The sequence below is a fragment of the Myxine glutinosa genome, chromosome 10 (assembly GCF_964187855.1).
Source record: "Myxine glutinosa chromosome 10, kmMyxGlut1.1, whole genome shotgun sequence".
Lineage (NCBI taxonomy): Eukaryota > Metazoa > Chordata > Myxini > Myxiniformes > Myxinidae > Myxine > Myxine glutinosa.
Window position 1 is genome coordinate 105,063,583 of NC_136270.1, and position 24,684 is coordinate 105,088,266.

The following is a 24,684-nucleotide window of genomic DNA, read 5'->3' on the forward strand; positions in this document are numbered from 1 at the left end:
AATGACTAGCTATGGCCCCAAGCTGAAAAAATGTCCCACATACCATTTTTATGCAAATTACTGCTGCAAATTTTATGCAAAATTATGCAAATTTTATGCAAATTTTTGATGAGGAGTAGAGTTGAGGGGTCTTTGAGGGCTTCATCGAGGTGCTCTCGGTTGCAAGACTGGGTCATTCTGAGAAGCACAGCAGGGTCAGAGATCATGATGTTCTCCTCCTCAGTGAATCTCTCCATCAACAGCCTCTCCATTGCCTCACACACTGTTTTGAGGCAAAAGAGGGACTTTGCGTAGGCCTTTCCACTGAGAACACCTTTGAGAGATCCACTTGTTACTAGTTGTGCCTCAAAGAGAATCTCTGCATATCCAGAACCACGCATCTTGTGTCCAGTGAGCATCCCGATGTAGTTCATGGATGTGTGGAAGGGTCCAATCGTTACTACATGACTAGCAAATTCATTTGGCCAGCGCCAGATGATGGGAAGGGCTTTCATGCAGACACCCAGATCAAATGTATTCAGGACCCATCTCTGACCCACCTCAGCAGTTGCTGCCTCGGAACGCTTCAGTAGCTCACGAACAACTGCGTTGTCTGTGATCGGTTGGTGGATAGGCGTGCAGTAGTCGACTGTTGATTTGCTGGGTGGGGGAGAACCAGTTGCAGAGGTGAAACCCCCTAGCCCAGGCACAGGCTGCAGGCCATTGCCATGCCATGCAGGCACCAGGCACAGACCGATCACAGACAACGCAGTTGTTCGTGAGCTACTGAAGCGTTCCGAGGCAGCAACTGCTGAGGTGGGTCAGAGATGGGTCCTGAATACATTTGATCTGGGTGTCTGCATGAAAGCCCTTCCCATCATCTGGCGCTGGCCAAATGAATTTGCTAGTCATGTAGTAACGATTGGACCCTTCCACACATCCATGAACTACATCGGGATGCTCACTGGACACAAGATGCGTGGTTCTGGATATGCAGAGATTCTCTTTGAGGCACAACTAGTAACAAGTGGATCTCTCAAAGGTGTTCTCAGTGGAAAGGCCTACGCAAAGTCCCTCTTTTGCCTCAAAACAGTGTGTGAGGCAATGGAGAGGCTGTTGATGGAGAGATTCACTGAGGAGGAGAACATCATGATCTCTGACCCTGCTGTGCTTCTCAGAATGACCCAGTCTTGCAACCGAGAGCACCTCGATGAAGCCCTCAAAGACCCCTCAACTCTACTCCTCATCAAAAATTTGCATAAAATTTGCATAATTTTGCATAAAATTTGCAGCAGCAATTTGCATAAAAATGGTATGTGGGACATTCTTTCAGCTTGGGGCCATAGCTAGTCATTTTCTACACATTTTTTCCAATCTAGAAACACTGATTAGAAGTATATCTCCGGGGGGTGCAGGGGGACCTAGTCTTCCTACTAGACTATATCATCCCATGTTCCACTGAGTGGTCGTTCAGACTTGTACACTGCTGCTTGTGTTCTGGTCAGTGCTTCATAGATCTGTGGATTTTCCTCCTTGAGTAGATGACAAATGGCGTATTGTGATAATGGCGTATGTGTTAATGGTTACCATTAGTAAAAAGTGCATTTTCAATCAATCTATTGCATATTTTCAATCAAACATTGATTTGTGATTGATATCTATGAATGAAAGAGAAAACTAACAGAGGTGTATGCATGGGACAACGTATATCAGCAAACTTTTATTTCTCAATAAAAAGAAATTGCACCGATTTTAAGATCTACATCCACCCTAGCGATAATCCACCACCAAGGGCCTAGCTCCTGACAGCAATGAAACTGTTCTAGAAGACAAACTACCCAAGGGCAAGACCACTAAAAATCAGGTCTGGTCCCTGGCATGAATGCATCATTGATAATGATCTACAAAGTTCACGGCAAGGCCAGCCAATGATGTCAACACAAAAAACTGCATCCGACCGCCGCCATCGTTACAATTATGTAGGCCCCAAAGGTTGCCCAGAATATAGAGCAGTCTCTCAACCTCTGCCCAAAGTTCCGCAATACAACCAATCCAAGAGAGATTCCCACAACCACTCCAGCACCATGAGCCATGAAGCTTGGCCCCACAGGAACTCCTGAAGTAGGTGGCAGCATGCGTCTCCATACAGCACGGCCAAATTCCACACTCACTACTCAGATGGAGGAAAAAGAAGAAGAAGAGTTACAAGAGACAAATGGTACAAATCACAAGATTGGCTTGTAGAGAAACTCAAAGGTGGTGACATCCAGTTCCCCTTGGACATGGACATATTAACATAGCTAGCTACTGTGCCAAATAAGCCAAACTACATCAGCCTGACCAAGTGACTTGTGTTTTCACTCTTGACCTATGTTGGTCATAGGAAGTGACATTCTGGATTAATTTTGACTGCATTACATGACCACCAACATCAGGAGCAGACATACATGATGATACATCATGTATATTTATATATATATATATAATAGCGAAATGTCCGTTTGTTTGTTTGTTCATTTGTGAACCTACTACTCTGAGCTCCCAAGGTTAATCGGCACGAAACTTTATAGGATAACATCTTTTAGCACCCTGCACATAAATAGGGGTCTTAAAACAGTTATTTTCTCACAATTCATAACTTAAAACCATCCGAGCTGCCACCTGTCGCCATGATCTTCGAGGGTCGATCCACATCGACAAATCTTTATAAAAAGCCCAATTTTTATCGGATTTCAACACGGCTATCGATATAATTAGTTTGATGGTGAGCTCCGATCATCAAATATGTTATCATATGTGAAAAACAACTCTTAATTAAGACATCTTCTTATTATAATAGAGCAAACGTATATGGTTATGTATGTCGTTATGTCGCTATGTATGTATGTTAAAATGAGATGAAAACGTCTTCTTCTTCTTCAAATAAAATAACCATTACCACCCTCTTAATTAACCCTCTTAATTGCGTTAAGACTGCTGAGACCCCTCATACCTTTGATGACCCTTTAATTCCCCCAAGACCCTTCACACCAACAAGACCCCTGAAGGCCCAAAATACCGTGAAGACACCCAAAGACCCCAAAGACCCAAAATACCCTTCAAGGCCCTGAGGCTCAAAAAGACCCTGAATACCCAAAGACCCTGAATACCCAAAGACCCTGAATATCCAAAGACCCAAAACACCCCGAAGACCCAAAACACCCCAAAACCCAAAACACCCCAAAGACCCAAAACACCCCAAAGACCCAAAACACCCCAAAGACCCAAAACACCCCGAAAACCCAAAACACCCCGAAGACCCAAAACACCCCGAAGACCCAAAACACCCCGAAGACCCAAAACACCCCGAAGACCCAAAACACCCCGAAGACCCAAAACACCCCGAAGACCCAAAACACCCCAAAGACCCAAAACACCCCAAAGACCCAAAACACCCCGAAGACCCAAAACAACCCGAAGACCCAAAACACCCCGAAGACCCAAAAGACCCCGAAGACCCAAAATACCATGAAGACCAAATAGACCCCGAAGACCAAAAACACCCTGAAGACCCAAAAAGACCTAAAGACCCTTAAAGACCAAGAATAACCAAAAGACCCTTAAGACCCAAAAGACACCGAAATGGTCAAAGATGCCTCCCCCTCTGAAATGACGTGCGGTGAGGCGCGCGGAGCACGCCGAGTCACGCTAGTTACCATAATCAGAAAGTTCGGCAATAAGGAGTCACGTGACCTCCCAAATGCACTAATTATTATTCAAAAACCGAAAATAGTACAAACACAACCTATACAGTACATTGTTTTAAAGGTAATTTTACTGCTCATCTAACTTCACTCTCAAGGGTGAAAAATAGTTTGTAGAAAAAAGGACCCACGTGATGCCAAATCACCACTTGCCAACAGGTAACCGCCAATCATTAGCTCATCCTCACAACAAGGTGAGTTGTTGTTTTGCTCTTTGTTTGGGATCAAACTGCTTTGAACTCCCAAGCTTAATCACAACGAAACTTCTTACCGTCAGATTTTTAACCACGATATACCTGAAAATGGGTTTTATACAATGACAGTGATGATGAGGAGGTCATTTGGCCCGTTGTTGTCGTGTTGCACTCCCGAGGTAATTTATTTACGATCCCGAGGTTTTCTGTTGGTATGTCTTTACTACACCTTCACTCCTGTACACATTTTAGACCCTTTCCACCCAATTGACCCTTTACACCCCTTAGACCCTTTACACCCCCCTTAGATCCCTTTCACCCACCCTTAACACTCCTTTAGACCCCTTTCACCCTTTCCACTCCCTTCGAAACCATTGCCCCTTTTCACTCCCCTTAGACCCTCTACACCCATTGGAACATCTTTAGACCCCTTTTAACCCTTTACACCCCTTAGACCTCTTTAGACCCTTTAAACCCCTTAGACTCCGTTCGACCCTTTACACTCCAAAGACCCCTTTAGATCCTTTACACCCCTTGGACCCCTTTTACCATTTACATCCCTTAGACCCCTTTGACCATTTACACCCCTTTGACCATTTACACCCATTTGACCATTTACACCCCTTTGACCCCTATGACCATTTACAACCTTTTTTTTTCTTCTTTTTTTTTTTTTGTATACAAGATCGAGGCTCGTGAAAGAGCTAACATTAATCACACAAAAAGACAAACCGACACACAAAACACAAAAAACAAGGGGAGCGGCAGACAAGATGGGGAGAGAGGGGGAAGGACACAAAAGAGAGGGGGAAGAGGGGGAAGGACACAAACACAACATTTGAGAGCAGGGACATCGGGAGGACTTGGGGGGAGGTGGGAGAGGATTAAAACATATGAACACTGAAAGGACTCTGGGGTGAATTACCGGGGGTAGAAAAGATCAAGGTTTTCGATGGGGGAAGATAAGAGATGGTGGTGAACAGCTGTTTTAAAGACCTGGAGGGAGGAGTGGGATTGAAGGGAGTGGGGGAGTTTGTTCCAGAGGCGGGAGAAAAGGGGAATGAAAGAGTGAAGGTGAGCAGAGAGCCTAGACTTTGGCAGTTTAACCATAAGAGGGTTGCAGGCAGATCTTGTGCGACCTGAAGGAATATTGGGGGGACAGAGCACAGAGAGAGCTGGGGGAGCAAGGCCGGAGAGGAGTCGGTAGAAGACAGAAAGACCACCAACCTGCCTGCGGTGAGTGAGTGAAAGGCCCTCGGCGTTGACTACATCGCAGGAGATTCCAATGATTCTGAAAGCTTTGGCCTCAACAGCGTGAAGCCGAGCAAGGTGTGAGGCAGGAGCACCAGCCCAGAGGGGGGAACAGTATTCCATTGAGCTGCGGATGAAAGCCTTGTATGTGGTGAGGAGCTCAGGTGTGCCAAGGAAGGACTTCGCACGACGGAGGATGCCCAGTCGGCGACTGGCTTTGGAGGCCAGCTTGGAAATGTGGTTTTCCCAAGAAAGATCATGGCAGATAGTGAGACCCAAAAGCTTGAGCGACAGAACTTCTTGGAGAGGATTGTTGAGAAAGTAGATGGGAGGGTTGTCCAGTCGGTCCTTTCGGAGAGACATTGTAAGAGTGTGAGATTTGTCAGGATTGAAAGACATGTTCCACTTGTTTGACCAGTCTGTGATTTTGTCCAGGTCTGCAGAGAGTGAGGAGGCTGCAGACTGCCGATCTGAGGGATGAGGAATGGAGCGACAGAGAGTAGAGTCGTCAGCAAAGAGATAGAGAGGATTTTCAAGAGAGTCAGAGAGATCATTGATGAAGACCAGAAAAAGCACAGGGCCCAGAACACTACCTTGGGGAACTCCAGCCTGAACAGGAAGAGGAGATGAGAGAAACCCATTCAGGGCCACACGTTGACTACGACCAGAGAGGAAGTCCGCCAGCCATGCGTGGAGATTTCCATGGATACCAAAGGAGGAGAGTTTGGAGAGCAGAGCTGGGTGCCAGACCGTATCGAAGGCACGTGAAATGTCAAGGGAGACAGCTCTAATTTCCTGTTTGGCGTTGAGGACCTCCATCCATTGTTGAGAAAGCAGAAGCAGCATGTCCAGAGTAGAGTGACCAGGTCTGAAACCAAATTGATGATCAGAGATCAAGCCATTGGAGAAGAGGAAAGATTTAATATCTGAAGCAATGATGGATTCCATGACTTTGCTGATAATTGGTAGAAGGCTGATTGGTCTGTAGTTGCTGGGATCTGTTTTTGCACCTTTTTTGTGCAAAGTGGTGATGTTGGCTGATTTCCAAGCAGATGGCAGATGACCTTGAGCAAAAGAGAGGGTGAAGAGAACAGAAAGAGGGAGTGAAAGAGCAGAAGAACATGATTTTAGGACCCGTGGGCTGATGCCGTCAGGACCAGTTGCAGAATCAGAGTCGAGGGTTGACAGAAACTTTTCCACCTTGTCAGGAGGAAAGGACACAGAGTCCAGGAGCAGCTGGGTACGACTGGGTACGGTGGGTACAGAGAGGGATGGGTTTGGGACACAATATTTAGAGGCAAACACAGAGTTGAGGCATTCAGCTTTTTCACGTGCGGAGTCAGCCGTTAAGCCGTTTGAGGTGAGGGAGGGGATGGAGGGGGAACAAACACCAGAAACAGATTTGACCAGACGCCACCAGGATTTGGAAGAGGGAGACAGATAAGAGAGTTCTGTCTTGAGAATGGTGAGATATTGTTTCCTGGCTCTCCTGAGGGTGGACACACACTTGTTTCGGGCTTTGTGAAAGGAAATGAGATTTCCTTCCATTGGATTTGCTTTCCAGGAGACGAAAGCAAGTTGTTTCAGGGCAACAGCCTCACCACAAGATTCCGTGTACCATGGACGGGAGGAAGGGTATGACAACTGAAGACGAGATGGTATAAATCTGTGCATGAGAGAGAGCAATTTACTTTGAAAGAATTCCCAGGATGAGTTGATGTCAGAGGCGGTAGAGATGGGAGACCAGTCCAGATGATTGATGGCTGCTTGAAGACCGTGCCAGTTGGCCTGAGTGAAATGCCAGACTCGTCGACGCTGAGGAGGCTCTCTGAGAATGGTCAGAGAGATGTCCACTTTGACAAGCACATGATCAGATGAGCCGATTGGAGCAGAAGAAGAGCAGCAGACATTTTCAGGGAAGTTTGTCATAACCAAATCCAGAAGAGAAGATGCTCCGTTGACTGAGATCCAGGTCGGGAAATTGACAGATTGTGTCAGTCCCAGTGAGTCGCAGAAGTCGGTAGACCCTCTACACCCATTGGAACATCACATATCGAAGGCACGATCCCCTCTTTAGACCCCTTACACTCCTTAGACTCCTTACTCCCCTTAAACCCTCTACACCCCTTAGACCCCTTTGGCCATTTACAACCCTTTAGACCCATAACACTCCTTAGAACCTTTACACCCCTTAGACCCCTTTCGACCCTTTATACCCTTTCATACCCATTTAAACCATTTTGAGACATATACACCTTTTGACACTTTTCAGAGCTATTGACTTTTTAAGACACTTTGGCCAATTTAAGACCATTTGGACACTTTTGACCCCTTTTGCTCTTTCGTCCTGTGACACCTTTAGACCCCATTTGGCCCTTTTCAGGTCATTGATTCTTTAAACACTTTAAACCCCGTTATGACCCTAAATAAGCTTTAGACCCTTAGATAATTCGAAAAAATTTCCTCCCAAAATCATTATTGACGACCTTTTCTGTGCACTATTCGCATCACATCACAAGTTGCGATGATGAATCTAAACTGATATCTCAAAGTGAAACTAATGTTGAAACGTGAAACTGAAACTACTGATCTCTGGATCATCGAATGGGAAACCAGAATGAAATGCTGTGGGAAATTGCTGAAAGCAAAGCTGTGGGGAGTATAGAGAGAAGGGAGGTCAGGAGCTGAAGAAATGATGTGGAGAGGGATAGGTGTCTGGAGGTGGTCGGTTGGCATGGAAATAACTTTGGTGATCTTCCATCAGGCTTTAGGCCCACAACATGCCTAAACCCGTTTCCCAGCTGAGCTTTCATAATATCACCTTCACTCCTCAGCAATACTTCGGCCCTCCCCCCCCCCCCCCCCTTTTTTTGCATTTCATTCTGGTTTTGATGGGTACCTTTGCTGGAATAGATATATATATATTGTTGCGGTTTTGAGAGTGTACATATTGGTCATTAAAGGTTAAAGGTTTGCCCCCTAGTTAGTCCACAAGCAACACGTAGGCCCCTTAGAACATTAGTTATGTCATAGTATGTGTGAGGATAAGGCCATTTCCACTACTGATACCTGCGTTGTGTAAAGAAATAATAAGCTTAGGTCCCGTTCATTTTGCCTCCACCCTCCAAATCTACCTCGTTGGGCAGCATCCATCCCGCACCTCATTTTGGCTATTGCACCTCGCATTAGGATGCTCACTAGTCAAGGGACACGAGGTAGGCCTGAGAGAGGGTGGGGCCGGCGTTGAGGTCAGGGAGCGGCAGCGGGAGACGGTAAGAGCCACCAGCCAATCAGGGCTCTAAGGGCATGGCGTGAGGGGTGTGGTAAGGGCGGGCCTATATAAGCGCACGCACGAAGCCCTTGTGAGGACCTGTTGGGAAAGTGCATTGTATAAGGACTTATTGAAGGACTCGTGCGAAAGGACTCGCGTGCACACGGCAGTGGCGACAGGACTTCTGCAGGAGCGGCGCTTTTCTATTGAGCTTGCATTGGGAGTGCTATTGAGCTTGCATTGGGAGCGCATATAGCATGGGTTCATCCATTACGTACGCGACCATTGTCGCAAGTAACCGCCCAGCCAGCCTTACCGTTCGCCCCGTAATTGTCCGATCTGCACCAACGACATGCGGAGACCTTCTGCCGCCCTGACCATCTTCTTCACGGTGCAAGTCGGGGACTGGAGCGAACTGCCTGGACATCATCCCTGGACCATCAACCTCACCATCTACAACCCCGTGTGAGTGTGTCTGAGTGTGAAACAGGCCCGTGTCCTGGGATAAGTATAAGACTGTATAAGGCTGCACTGTGTGTTCTTCTTCTTCTCATTGTACATAGTGTAATAAACAAACTGTTATTCCTTGTTTCTTCCTGATTCGACCGTATCAGTGATTTCCTCCATTGGGTAAGCGTGGCACGATTAGGAACCGCTCAGATCTGGTTTAGCCATTGTTAACGGCTCGGGTCATGGTTCGCTACCGCTCGGCGTTTCCACCTATAACCGTGATTCGGGCGGGGCTTATTTCCTTGCTTCCTAGGTGGCATTGGTACTTAGGTACTAGGAATTCGGCCTACAACCCTATTTAACGCCGTCCGGAAGGAACGTCATAGCCCCGGATCCCGTCGGCTAGTTAAAGACAAGGGGACTAATCTCCCCTTGGTAAGGGGAAAGGCCGACCAGGAGATCCGCAACAATATATATATATATATATAATATATACATACACAAAACAAGAGTGAAAGTTCTCATCGAGGACCCTGCTCCGACCGCAGCTTAAAATGGGATGTGTAGATTTTACATATGAATAACTCAACAAAATAAACAAATAAATAAGTAGGGGAGATGGTAAAGTGCACACATACATAAATAAATGATTCGATGTTGTATGAGTAGTATGAAGATGGTGGTTCTGGTTATTCTTCTTCCTCTCCTCCTCTTCCCTTTACAAGTGGTAAGGTGCAATGGTACCTATATTCTACCCTATATTGACAACAATACTGCTCCACTCCCCTCTGTCCTCAGCCAACTCTCCATTCTCAAACCACCTCCACCTTACTGATATCCCTCCTCACACAATCCTCCCATCTCAACTGCGGTCAAACTCTTTTCCTCACACCTTGCTCCCTCAACCTGTCAACTCTTTGGCATTATCTCTTCCTCCTTCACCAAGTGTCCAGCTTACTTCTGTCGACATTTTACCAATTTACCATTCTCACCATCAAATTTACTTGCACAACAATATCCTCCCTCAGTTCATTGATCCTCCTTCTATCCACCCTCTTCACTCCGGCAATCATCCCGACCCAGTTGTTCTCGGTAGGTAGGCCTGCATTACACAAGACAACAGAACTTCGCTTTACTATTTTCTTGATATGTTGTTGTCTGCCATCAATCCCTGCCCCTCATCCATGCATTTGCACCCACCTGAATCCTCCTGGGCACGCCTGACCTACCCTCCCCACCCCACCTCCCTTAATCTCCTTATTTCCTCATCCCTATCATGAGCCAATTTATAGACCATCTTCTTCCCACCATCCTCTTCCAACTTGTTTTACACCTCCTCAGCCATCGCAATCCTCACCTTATCCACAGCTCTTCTTGCTGCTTTCTTCTTCTACCCATACAGGTGCAGCAACTCCGCATCTGGCTGCCCACCTCTGACCTTTATCTTCACCATGCTCTTCCAAACCTCCTGATTTTCACCAACTGCCTTCAGTACTTCCCACAATCACCATATGTGCTTTCTTTCCCGAGATGATGCACCCTTCCCTGATGTCCTTCCACACAAAACCTCTTAAATTCTCCAAAACCGAACTAATTTACTTCGGTTTTACCTTCGACTTCGGTAGTGAGAAGGGCGGCGCCAATGTTGTGGTGTCACTAGTATGCAGAGTGCCCCGGCCAGTGACGGCACTTCCCTCAAGTGTGTGTGTGTGTGTGTGTGTGTGTGTGTGTGTGTGTGTGTGTGTGTGTGTGTGCGTGTGTGTGTGCGTGTGTGTGTGCGTGTGTGTGTGTGTGTGCGTGCATATCAGCTCCACTACGAGCCTTAGATTATATTAAAAAACGCCCGTCTGTAGGCCTACTTCTTCGACTCCTCCAAACCTTTGGTTTCTTTGCTAAGTTTCTCATAACTGGCCGCCATGATCTCATCCTCTCATTGTACTCTACAGCGATGTTGTCCCTGCGCTTCCCTCATCTTATCTTTTTCTGACCGCTGATTTTAACTTCACTCCTTTTCATCATGCTCCAGCCCAACCACAGGCTTATGCTGGGTAGTGACATGCTCTCTTCCACCGCCGCCTTAGAGTCCTTGATCCTCCACTACTGTTGCTTCCTCATGACTAACACATCCAGCTCTGTTCTATGCTGTCCACTACTGTGAGTAAGTCTATGACTGTCCTGCTTTTGAAAGAATGAACCAGCTATTGCCATCCCATTTCTTGTTACCAGGTCTCTGCCCTCTATTCCTTGTTCCCCAACATAATACACCAAAACACCTCTATTCACCAGGTTTTACTACTCCCACATGCATGTTGAAATCTCCCGCATTGTACAGAATCACCTCCAGCTCAACCAGTCCCATTATCATCTCCAGTGCGTCCCTGAATTCCTGCTTCTCTACATCAGTCCTTCCCATTTGTGGCCCATAAACTGACATAACACACACGATTTGCCTCTGTATTACCAACCATGCCATAGCTATCCCGTCCCTCCAATCTTTCCACTGTGACCACATCCTTGCTCATCTATTCTGATACTATTATTCCCACATCATTACTCCTTCCCTCCCCTCCTGTTTGCACAAGCTTGTACCCTCCTACCAACCTCCTCACCTTGTCTCCTTTCCATCTGGTCTCCTGCACACACACGACACTTCTAACCTCCATCTCGGCATCATCTCCACCACCACGTCTTCTCTACCCTCCATTGATCCCACAATAAACAGACGTTATGGCACACCTCCAGAAGGCCTAGCAACATCGCGTGACATGACCTATAACCACGCCACATGGAACGTGTGATTGGTTGGCACGGAAGGCGCGAACCTCCAGCCAATCAGGGTGGCAGGCGCAAAGACGCAATGGAGGAAGAGGTTGTTGATTGGAGGGAAGGCGCTGGAAGGTTTGGTGAATGGCGGGAAGCTACGAGGCGCTGATTGGGGGGCTCGCCGAGACCGACGTCACAGGCCAGGTTATAAAAGGGGGGCACTGGACGACTTTCTCTCTCTCCTGACTTCCTCGCGCTCGTGGTTTCCTCGCGCTCTTGGCTTCGTCTCTCGGCGCTGTTCTCCCTGTCTCAGCTCTCTCTCTTCGCGGTGGACCTCGTGTGGGGATCGCTGGCCCTGCGTGGACGCGTGGTGCATTTGGGTGCTTTTGGTTCTGCGTGGAGCTTGGAGCGGTGCTCGGTGCTTCTGGAGCTTGGAGCGGTGCTCGGTGCTTCTGGAGCTTGGAGTGGTGCTGGGGCCTCGTGTGCGATCGACTCGGAGCTTGGAGCCGGACGGGGCCGCGTTGAATGACAGACAGATAAGGCCGCACCCACAGAACATTTTACAAGTACACGATGAGGCATTTCTTTTCGGAATTCATTTGCCCCTGCCTCGTTTCTGAAGTGAGGTGTGTGGGATCCCAATTTAGGCCCGTTATTTATTTACCGTCGCGTTCTTTGTTCTCGGGTTCCATTGAATAAACCTGTTCTTTTTGTACATTCTAATTCGGTTTTCGCTTGAGTTAATTCCCCTGCAGGATCGGAGCTGCCGTCGGTTCACTCAAGGTAAGCGCTTTTGCCGCATCTTCCTCTTCCCTTCTTCCTCCCGCGGGTTTATAGCAAAGTCCGGTTTGGTCGTCGCCTCCGTTAAATCCGTTCGGTCTTCCGCGGTCCCTGGTGTTAACCTTGAGGGATTCGCACGACAATATTTTGGATGAAGTTGGCTCTGTTGTTGCATTGCTAGGTACAGCAATTTTTCTTTGAATCTTGTTGTTACCCCACCCACAAAGTGTGTGGCAAATTTGATTTGTCAAGCTGGCATAAAATTTTGCCCAGGTAAAGCGAAACTGAAGGTTTTTGAAAGTGCAAATAAGGTGATTTGTGTTCAACAATGTTTAAATATATGATTCAATTTAAATTGAATTGGACTTTTAAATGCTGTAGGAAAAAAGAAAAAAAACACAAACCATTGAATTGGATTGAAGTTTACCGCCATTGATGCACCATCTTTTACACCACCTTATTTAACACGTTAAATGATTTTTTTTTTTTTTTTTGTTATACAAGATCGAGGCTCGTGTAAGAGCTAAGAGAGTCTTCTTGACTTTAGTGCAACATTATTTGACCGTACGTTCTGGGCCAAATGTCAAATGGTATATTTGGGGCGTCCTCGTTTTCTTCAGTCGATGCAGGTCGACACGACTGAGAAACCGTCACCATAGGGTTCGGAAATGAGAACAGCTGAGTATCCTTGGGGCGACAGTGGAATTTGAGAAGTAGGGAGACGTCGAAACATACAGCCATCTGCCACAGCAAGTGTGCCGACATATTTCAGATGTCGCCGGCATGATTTGGTGCTCCGCTGACACAGGGCGAGGGAAACGCGTTACTAACAGCGATACTTGGCGTCTCCATAACAATTTGCTGCAAAGCTGGAGTGGGGAGTTAGGAAATGATGTTGAGACTTTAAATGCTCACTGTCTCTGGTACCACTGAGCATTTGCTGTTGTCTGTGAGAATGTCATTAAATATGGATGGAACGATTTTTGATGCCTGGATTACTTGAGTATGCCTTAATTATTTTTTTCTCCCTCCTTCCTTTTCACCAGTTGGCTCTTGGGAGATTCCCGTACACCCAGGTATCGTGTTTGTCCTGTCAAACCCCTGATTTTTATGTCATATTTCGCTCCACTCTTGGCTCAAAAATTCCCGTTCTCATCCGAGTGTCTTTCTTCATTTTGTTTTCCTTTCTGTTGGTGTTTTTTATTTTCTTCATACTTTCACCTGCATTCACCCCATTTGCCTGCACACTCTTCCTCAAGGTACAGGTGGACGGTCAACTGCAAGGAAGAAATGTATTCGGCATCCAACAAAGAAACGTTTTTTGTCACACCTGCGATGTCTACCACGTTCTGTCTTTCTTCCTTTACTGATTTGATTGTCCAACACTGTACAATTAATCTGTAGTGTCCCCAGTCCTCTTCTTGACCTGGATGTGCTGTACACCGAGTGTCGTCACCGTTTTCGGATTCCATCTTCCTTTTTATCAGGCATGCCATATTCATCATTGGTCTGTGTGTCTCTCCGTCTCTGTCCACCCCACCTGTCCATGTTTCACCGTTCCTGGGAATACGAAGTATTTTGTTGGTGTAAAGCTGTAGGAAATTAGATTTATTCATGCCTGTTGTTTGTATCCTTTAACACATCTCCAAAAAAGTAAGTTTCCTCTTTTGAATGATTTTAAATTTTGCTTGCCTGTCAGACTGTCAGACAGACGAAAGCAATTGCTTCACCACTAGTGAATGCGCGGTCGGGACGAGACTCCATACAATTTGGAAAATACAGAGCCAAAGTACAGCTAAACTGCGCATGTTGCTGTTAGGATTCATGAGCAGATTTAGGCCGTGAGATGAAAGCTCTGTCGAATCAATATGAGAGTGATCCCGGAAGTGATAAAGGCCGTGCCCACGCAGGTGTGCGGCAATTGGAATTGGACCTTAGGATGTTAACCTCTCTCCCTCTCTCGGTTTCATTACTCCTCACAAAAGGACCGTTTTGGAGAGTCGCGGAGATTTCACTTCTCATCGCCACCCCTCATCTACTGGTCTCCTCATCGCTATTATTTTACCCTGAGCCATATTTTGCCCTGTGCCATGCCAACCTACACGACACCAGATAGTGCCTACCTAAAATCCTCACCTGCTCCCTATGTGGTGTGAATCTGGTATTGTCAGCGCCAAAGTCGATTTATTATATTCCATTTGTATGCAAAATTACATTTTCGCATCTTACCTTCCTTATTTATCTGTCTTCGTGCACCATATCTGTCTGGGTTTTATTGTCTTGTTTATCCCCGTGTCAGTATCCTTTCATAAATAAACAGTTTAATTACAACAAACGCTTTACCACCTGCTTGCCTTCCACGTGTGATCGACTGCCAAATCTGGCTGTATTTGAGCAATCCTTGGAGGTTGTAAACTTGTTAAAAAGAACGCAGTAAATTATAATATTGTTTCACATTTGCAGAGATCTTAGACCTCTGGCTCAGAACGCCTGCATCAGCTGGGCATCTGACGTGACAATATTCTCAGTGTATTTAAAATTCAAAATGAATCAAATGATTGTATTAGACATGTACTTAAAAACGTTAAAAAAAACTGAAAACCCATTACTTGTATTATCAGTGACAACAAGGATGATGTACCTATACCCCAAGACCTTTTCACCTTTGGACCTCAAAGAAAAGGCTTCAATGACCCAATATGCAAACGTTTTTCAAACTTCAAGTCAACTGAATGAAAATTGATGATTTTATATGGCCTTGACCTTTAACCATTTAACCTCAAAAACAATAAGATTCTACCATGTGAGGACCGCTACCAGAGGGTTAAGTTTCATGAAGATCAGTGTAGAATTGCTACCTGTAGGTGATTGACATACAGACAAACAAAAAGACAAACAACAGACAGAATGACAGACCAGACAAATCAATATACTTGCGAATCTTCAATTTCACAAGTAATAAATTGTGACATTGATAAGCAAAACCATCTGGCTAAGGTCCAACATGCAATTATCTCTTACTGAGCAGTAGAACCGTGAGGAGCTGTGGCAGCCGGAATACCCACTCCATGTGAGAAGTGCTCTGAAACAGCAAGCACAATCACAAAATTCATAAGCACATATGTCGGTAATTATACCTGGTTTCCTACAATGTTCAGTACATTGCACAAGGGAAGAGCTCCCTCTGTTCATGCTGATGCGGATGATCCAACTCCGGAATTGATACTACTGGAGGCTGCTACCAATAAGCTAAGGTCAATTGATTTGTGGGCTAAGACCATGCATTTAAACAAATATAAACATGTTTATACATGTACACATGTTTATATATGTTGTTTATACTGAGAACATATTTATATTGGGCTAGTCTTGGCTTGTACTCAATCCCGATAGCTAAAATGGCTCATTTTGGACCTTGCAATGTTGAAATAGCCAGTGTAGGGTATTCACTCTCAAATGGCTGAGAAGCAACTTTTACTCTTATAAAGTTACGATAGTGTCTTAATCCTCCATTTCACCTTTTAGCTCTTACACGAGCCTCGATCTTGTATTATATATATACAGAGTGTTTCAAAAAGATGGACCTGATTTGAAATCGCTATATCTCTGCAACCACGAACCGCCCATAAATGAACCTCTTACCACTTGAAAGGGCGGGGCATAGAGTTTCAAATGACCACCGTTAGATGGCTCTCCCAGCGCACCAACATCCTCTAGCCTCAGTCGTTCGCAAGATGGCGACCCCGCAACACAAGGCGTTTTGCGTTCTGCATTTCAGCAAGACTGAATCCGTAATTGCGGTGCAGCGTGCATTTCAACAGCGTTTTGGCATTGATACGCCAATGCCAAAGAGCATTCGTCGTTGGTACCGACAATTTGAGGAAACAGGCTGTTTATGTAAGGGGAAGAGCCCAGGGCGACCACTCACTTAGAGGAAAACGTGAGAAGAATTCAAGAGAGTTTTCTGCGTAACCCGTGCAAGTCCACTCGTCGTGCCAGCCGAGAACTTGCGATCCCTCATACGACTGTCTGGCGTGTGTTAAGGCGACGTTTAATCCTGAGGCCATACCGGTTGCAACTAGTACAGGCTCTTCGTACAGGTGACAAAGGAAAGCGTGTAGAATTTAGTGATGCGATGTTACAGAACATGGAAGACGACAGCTTCTTACCACGTCTGATTTTTAGTGATGAAGCAACGTTTCATCTAAGAGGTAAAGTTAACCGTCACAATGTGCGCATATGGGGACGAGAGAATCAACACGAAACTGTAGATGGTGTAGAGCATGAGCGTGATTCCCCCGAAAGTGAACGTGTTTTGTGCCATTTCTCAAATAAAGGTTTATGGCCCTTTCTTTTTCGAGGGAAAAACAGTTACGGGGCAAGCCTTTCTCGAAATGCTGCAGAACTGGCTCTTTCCACAACTTAATGAAGATTCCGATGACTTCATTTTTCAGCAAGACGGAGCACCGCCACATTGGCACCTGCAGGTTCGACGTTTTCTAAATGACACACTGCCTCAACATTGGATAGGTCGCACGGGACGCCAAGACTTGGCGCTACACTCTTGGTCCCCAAGATCCCCAGACATTACACCCTGCGACATTTTCTTGTGGGGATACGTCAAAGACCGTGTTTTTGTGCCACCATTAGCGACTAATCTGGATGACCTCAAAAACAGAATCACGGCAGCGGTGACTTCAGTGAAAGAAGACACTCTAAGAGACGTTTGGGACGAATTCAACTATCGTCTCGATGTTGTCCTTGCAGCAGGTGGAGGGCACATAGAGCATTTATAAAATGGTTAGTAAAACTTGATAACTCATTAAACCGTTTGTAACTTTTTGTGTAATTCTAACATGTTGCCATCGTGAAATATACTGCTTTGAAATTGGGTCCATCTTTTTGAAACACCCTGTGTGTATGTATGTATGTATGTATATATATATATATTGTCGCGATCCCGGCTGTGAAATGGTTCCCAGCACGGAATACGGACGTTAATGTCCGGGCTTCAAGTAGTCCACGGAGTGGACAGAGAGAACTAAATAAACACAATTGTGTTTTAATCGGCCTTCTAGGGGTAAGGCACGATGCTTTATTGGCTCGATCACAAAAACCATAAATGGTAACAGAATGGAATACACTGCACAAAGCCTGCAGGAACTGTCGGCAACAGACGCTCCAAACAGGACGCAGGTAAGATCACTCGCGGCTCCAATCGACGATCTCCGGGACTCGGAGGGTAACAGGATGGAATTCACCGCACAAGGCCGGCAGGAACTGTCGGCCCCAGAAGCTCCAAACCGGACGCAGGCAAGATCACTCGCGGTTCCAATCGACGATCTCCGGGACTCGGAGGGTAACAGAGTGGAATACACCGCACAAGGCCTGCAGGAACTGTCGGCCCCAGAAGCTCCAAACACGAAGCAGGCAATCACTCGCGGTTCCAATCTACGAGATCCGGGAATCACTCGTTCTCTTCCGGAGTTACTCGCTCGTAAAATACCGAACTGTAATCGACCAGCCCAACTCGGCTGTCGTGAGGATTCAAGGAAAGCCCTTTTGAGATTTCCCACTCGGAGCCTTCGAGCCGCGTCCGTTGCATAAGATGGCGACCGCGCTCTCTGACCCTCCACCAATCGCGTGAGGCTCAAAGGAGGTCACGTCACGCGGTGGGCGGGGCACCAAATCTGGGTGAGAACAGGTGGTTTCACCGGTGGTTTCTCACAGTCCTCCCCCCCTAAGTAAAAACCCCGTCGAATAGACGGCGTTTTTAAAACCAGTATTTGTAGTAGGTGCAAATCACATGGCAAGATGATGGCGGTAATCGCTAACAGGCAATTAACGCAATTAACAATTATTAACACTTATTAACAACAATAACGCAACAACGCAACAATACAACGCAACGCAATAGCGCAACAATAACGCAATTATTAACGCACAGGCAATTAACAGGCATTAACAGGTTAACAATGAACCAGTTTGGTTTTTTTTTTTTTTTTTTTCACACAAATTTTAACACCATACACCACATTAATATCTACCCTACAAGAGTTACACTTCACACAAAGCACAATAGAGAGGCAAGGGGGCCAAACTCAAGTTGGGGAAAGCGTTGACAGGAAGGAAACGGGCCGAGACCTAGAGCGGCGGGTACTCCTCCGGTGTCGAGAACAACAGTCATATGCGTAATGACCCCTTTCACCACACTGGTAACATCGATCGTTCGGGTCGAAAGGCCTGCGGACCAAAGGGCGTCTGAAACGAGGCCGCCGCGACATGCCATTCGACATCTCGACGCACACACGCGATCCGCAAATTAACCTTCCATCAAGGGCTCTGACCGAATCTTCAGCATCTCGTGGCTCTTCAAACTCAACAACTGCAAATCCAGGTGGGTTTCGAGCAACCCATACATTGCGGAGTGGTCCGTAATGTTCGAAGACCCTCCCTAGCTCGGCTTTCGCTGCTCCATTGCCCAGGTTTCCCACATATACCTTAGCATTAGCGTTCCTGCTGAATCGCGACATGGCGGGAGCGGTCCCTGAGGAGCACGGCACCTGAGGGTGGCTTGACGGAAGGCTCGGGTGGACTTCAGCTGACGCAACGTCACCGTCGGGAACTGGAGTCGAGGCGCTAGGCTCCTCGGGCCAGAGTGAAGATATGTCTGACTCCGCCACTCTCTCCGCCTGTTTACTCTGGGATCTAGTGACCCCCCCACAGGTCAGAGTCAATGACTCCTCCCTGGCCATGGCATCATTGCCAATCAGCAAGGAGACCCCGGGTATCGGGTAGTAGGGTACCACCACACAGGTCACTGGACCCTTAAAAATGTCACTCCGGACCTCGAGGAGGGCAAGGGGATACCGGCCAAGAGCCCGGTCAATGCCCCGAAGGAGGGTATACTCGCCGGTATAATGCATCTGAGAGGCCGGAACTACCCCCGCCCGGAGAACACACCGTGTCGCCCCAGTATCCCGAAGGTATTTGGCCTCAAACTTCAGCATCGAATCAGGGCCACCCACTAAGGCTGTCCCTGAATAATCCTGGTACAGTGGATGAATGGAATTAGCCTCGGTGGCAGTGACCTCGGTCACCGATGCCACCGTCGTGTGCGAGGGCCCGGCGGATGAGCTCCACTGATCTCCCTCCGACTTAACAGGAGGGTTGCCTCGGTAGGCCGGACTAGCGGGATTAGAGAAGCAGCGGTTTTCACCGTGCCCCACGCGTTTGCAGAAATCGCACCAGGGCCCTGCCCTGGTCTGCGGCTCGCGACCGCCACCAGTGGAGGGCCTCGGAGAACCCTTCCCCTCAATCCAGCCGCCGGGCAGACGGGGGGCGGGCTTGATCGCATGATCCTCCGTCTTACGACGCGACTGCGTGACTTGCAGCATTTTGCACGCCAAAACATGTTTATCAATAAGGTTGACGCAGTCTGCCAAGGAAACAGTGTCTTTGTCGACAAGAAACAATGCTAAGTCAGGCGGAAGCTGTTGATCGATACGGTAACGCACCAGGAGTTCCGCAACCGCTTGAGGTAACTCCACCTTGCTCCCCTTGAACCATCTCTGCAGCTGTTCCAACAAGGCCCGCGAATGTTCCTCATAGGTTTGACTGGACTCACGAGTCCAGCTGAAAAAATTTCTCCTATAAATACATGCCGACACCGCATAGGCATTCAAAATCTCGGCCTTCAATGCCCTGTATTTGTTTGCGTCCTCGGTTGCCATCCTCGCATATACCTCCCTCGCCTTCTCAGATAGATGGCTCACAAGATGGCCGACCCACAAGCTCTCATCAATGCCACCGGCAGCCAACAACTTCTCCGCCATCTCCAGATACGCTTCTGGCTTCGTGTCTCCCGTCCAGTCCGGCAAACGAACATGAACAGTTTCCGGGACTCTTGCAGCAGACCCCTCTGCCCGCAGTCGTTCAGTCAACATTCGCAACTCATGCTCTCTGACGCGTTCAGCTTCTGCTGCCGCATGCTCTCTCTCTGCTGCCGCCGCACGCTCTCTCTCTGCTGCCGCATGCTCTCTCGCTGCTGCCGCACGCTCTCCCTCTGCTGCTGCCGCACGCTCTCTCTCTGCTGCCGCATGCTCTCTCTCTGCTGCCGCACGCTCTCCCTCTGCTGCTGCACGCTCTCTCTCTGCTGCTGCCGCACGCTCTGCCTCTGCCCTGTCATTCTCCCTGTTATACATGTCAAGTTGTTGAACCGGAGTCAGCCCGGTCCAGAAGGGCGAACGCATGCATTTAGTCATGATGGGATCGCTTCCTAACATCTCGGGTTGAGTGACCGGGTCAAGGCTGCTTGCGTCGCTCACCTCGCCACCCACGTGACTGTCCACATGATCAGGTTGAACTCTCACTTCCCTGGTCGACATAGCTTGGCTACGAGTTATCATACGACCAGGCACAAAACACAACCTCAAACACAACGCTCAAACACAACGCTCTGTTGGGGAAATACGACACAACTACGCAATATCACCCGCACATCAAATTGCCAATGAGAAAAATACCACGTACAAATACTCACGTTTTTTTTTTTTTTTTTCGGTTGTTTGGAGGGATCCGAGGCTATTCGCTTATTCTTTGTCGGTTGTTTGGAGGGATCCGAGGCTATTCACTTCTCTGCCCAAGACAGCGTCCTACGGCGAGAAGTTCCTCCAAGACGGCGTCCGCTGGTGAGAAGGCGATGAACAGATGCCAGAAGATGTCGTCCACTGCAGAATTCCCGTCTCAATCGAATGGCTCTTACTTGAATGATCCTAGGACGAGCAACCCATTTGTCGCGATCCCGGCTGTGAAATGGTTCCCAGCACGGAATACGGACGTTAATGTCCGGGCTTCAAGTAGTCCACGGAGTGGACAGAGAGAACTCAATAAACACAATTGTGTTTTAATCGGCCTTCTAGGGGTAAGGCACGATGCTTTATTGGCTCGATCACAAAAACCATAAATGGTAACAGAATGGAATACACTGCACAAAGCCTGCAGGAACTGTCGGCAACAGACGCTCCAAACAGGACGCAGGTAAGATCACTCGCGGCTCCAATCGACGATCTCCGGGACTCGGAGGGTAACAGGATGGAATTCACCGCACAAGGCCGGCAGGAACTGTCGGCCCCAGAAGCTCCAAACCGGACGCAGGCAAGATCACTCGCGGTTCCAATCGACGATCTCCGGGACTCGGAGGGTAACAGAGTGGAATACACCGCACAAGGCCTGCAGGAACTGTCGGCCCCAGAAGCTCCAAACACTAAGCAGGCAATCACTCGCGGTTCCAATCTACGAGATCCGGGAATCACTCGTTCTCTTCCGGAGTTACTCGCTCGTAAAATACCGAACTGTAATCGACCAGCCCAACTCGGCTGTCGTGAGGATTCAAGGAAAGCCCTTTTGAGATTTCCCACTCGGAGCCTTCGAGCCGCGTCCGTTGCATAAGATGGCGACCGCGCTCTCTGACATTCCACCAATCGCGTGAGGCTCAAAGGAGGTCACGTCACGCGGTGGGCGGGGCACCAAATCTGGGTGAGAACAGGTGGTTTCACCGGTGGTTTCTCACAATATATATATATATATATATATATATATATATATATATATATATATATATATATTCCTCCATTTGTTACCTACTCGCAAATGTAAGTAATAAAGATTGTGTCTAAGGTTGGGGAATGGCATGAGATGGTGTTGCGCCATCTGCTTGTCGAGATAGACCAAAAGCTATAGGAGAACTTGGTGAACAAATTGACTGTTTCTGCTTTACTTTATATATTTCATTCACCTGATGTACAATATATGGAAAAAGGCATTGTGTACAACTTTCACATGAAGTGTCATCAGGACAAACAGAATCAATTTACGTGTTCTCCTATTGATTATATATATTTTTTCTCATCTGGACAATATCTCAGGCACCTTTTGAGTTAGGAAGCTGATATTTGGACACGACAGTGACCAAGTGATGTGGCTATAAAGGATATTTTTGATTTATTGATTGATCAATAAATAATTAATCGATTAATTGATGCAAACAATTTCTGTAAGGTTGTTGCAATTAAGGAGCAGACTCACCATGACGATGTTTCCCAGGTGTGCAGAAAGCAAGGCAAATGTGCCACCAGATGCTCCCAGCAAAGGGGCTTTCGGGTCAATTGTAGATGTTATCGAGGAACCTGCATGAAAAGCATTGAGACCCGGTCATAGTTATCATTGCATCTGAGAAATGAAGGGCACAATTTCTGGTTTGCTGGACAAAAAAATATTAGCAATATCAATTTTATCTATCTATGGAGAAAATGTTACCAAAATAATACAGCACATCACGAAATAATAATCACATTTGCTTTTATGCTCTTGACTTGTACAAATAAAATTATCAATGCAAAAAGTGTCATTAATCTATGTCGTCAATTGTCTTATCAGTGGTAATGAAATATATCTTTTAAAATTCATAAAGAAGAGATGACTTTGATACCTGCAAACACACCAGCCATGTAAATGAGGCCAATGCGAGGTGAGCCGTGCACTATTTCCAGAGGTAAAGCCACAACCAGCTGGGCCAAAATGCATATGGACATCTCAAACAGTCTGGAGGACATCAACAAAAATATCATTCACCCAAACTCTATAAAACCTTCTCTTCATTGATCTAATGAAAAACTAGAAAGCATCTGAAAATGCAGAGCCCGTCAACGGGTCTTCTTCTTCTGTATGCTCAAAGTAACGAAAACAGTTTTTAAAAATAACAAAATGAAAATTGGTGGTTTTATTCAGCCTTGAACTTTGACCTTTTGATCTAAAAAAAATTTTTAGCTTCTACCGTTTGATTGGTGAACCAATTCTGTGACCCAATATGCAAATTTTTAACACTTAACATTCGGGTCAATTGAAAGAAAATTGATGACTTTATGCAACCTTGACCTTTGACATATGACCTTTCGATCAAATTGTTAACTTGCCTTCTCCATATTCTCATAATAAAGCTTTATTGAAAATTTGATGACAAAACTGAAATGGCAAACTTAAATTTCAGGTCAATTGGATGAAAATTGATGATTTTATGTGATGCTGACCTTTCTTTGACCTTTTGACAAAATTATTAATTTGCCTTCACCGTATTATCATAATAAAGCCTTGGTGAAAATTTGATGAAAACGTTACGGCCCAGACAGACAGACAGACAGACAGGCTCACACACACACACACACACACACACACACACACACACACACACACACACACACACACACACACACACACACACACACACACACACACTGATTTACAATGAATGCACTACTAACATGGCCCTAGATGGAAGTTTTGTTCCATAAATAAGTAGGGCTCATTTGAATATTTATTTGATGGGAACGATGATAATGCTGATCATGATGATGATATGATGACTGTCATTATTTATTTATTTATTTATTATGTAAATTATTTTGCATTTTATACTAACCCTTGATGGAGCAGTGCGTAAGTAACAAGGCGCCAGGGCTGGTACAGGTCTCGAGGACGATAATTCAAAATGCTGTGCGGAAATTTTTCCCATCCAGCCATGTAGTACAGAAAGAGCAGCAACTGGAGAAGGCAGTCAACATTCACACAACCAGTCCCATTCATTCATATTGTCAAGTCCGTGGACGATGAAGACCGGCCTCAGATGAATAGCCGAACATTGCTACAACTTCGAGGCATATACCCAAACTTTGCGGGATTATCTTTTTGTGTGTGCGGGAAAGGCCGAAGCTTTATCTGATCGGACGGCCGCCACAGGGTTTTATTCCTCGAACCCACAACCGAGTAAACAGACACGACACACAAAAGTGAGATGCAACAAATAATGTATTTATTAAAATAAACATCAAGCAATAAAAAAAAATGAAAGTTGAGGTAACTATAAGGCTAAGGTAAGGGACCCTCTGCTCAGACGCAATTACACGACACAGGGAGAAATGAAAGAAAATAAAATGGTTTGGTGAGTCGGCCGATACTCAGCTTGTGCCGATGAGGATGACTGTGAGGGGGCCCAGAGGTTCCACACGACAAGCGCACAAGATGTAGCGAATCGCCACACGGCATGATAGCCGCGAAGCGGCAGCAAAACATGTCCGGGAGCACCACCGCTCGGGAACACCATCCTCCCTCCAGCCATTCCACGCTCGACAAGGATCCAACCAGTCTTCCCGGTGCACACGGCACGAACCCAGCCATCCTCAAACCCGGCCAGAGCAAG

At 46.6% G+C, this 24,684-nt stretch overlaps 1 protein-coding gene across 1 annotated transcript in view; it reads right to left on the bottom strand.

Annotated features, from left to right (window-relative positions):
• Positions 1 to 1,687: 1,687 nt before the first annotated feature.
• Positions 1,688 to 24,684, bottom strand: part of LOC137433682 (rhomboid-related protein 3-like) — a 35,285-nt gene continuing 12,288 nt past the window's right edge. The window contains exons 4-8 of the mRNA XM_078785949.1: positions 23,908 to 24,029; positions 22,921 to 23,033; positions 22,518 to 22,618; positions 15,453 to 15,513; positions 1,688 to 2,149 (exon numbers count right to left, since the gene is read on the bottom strand). Of these exons, the coding sequence (XP_078642075.1) occupies positions 1,914 to 2,149; positions 15,453 to 15,513; positions 22,518 to 22,618; positions 22,921 to 23,033; positions 23,908 to 24,029 (633 nt within the window). The 3' untranslated portion in view covers positions 1,688 to 1,913. The remainder of the gene's footprint in view (positions 2,150 to 15,452; positions 15,514 to 22,517; positions 22,619 to 22,920; positions 23,034 to 23,907; positions 24,030 to 24,684) is intronic.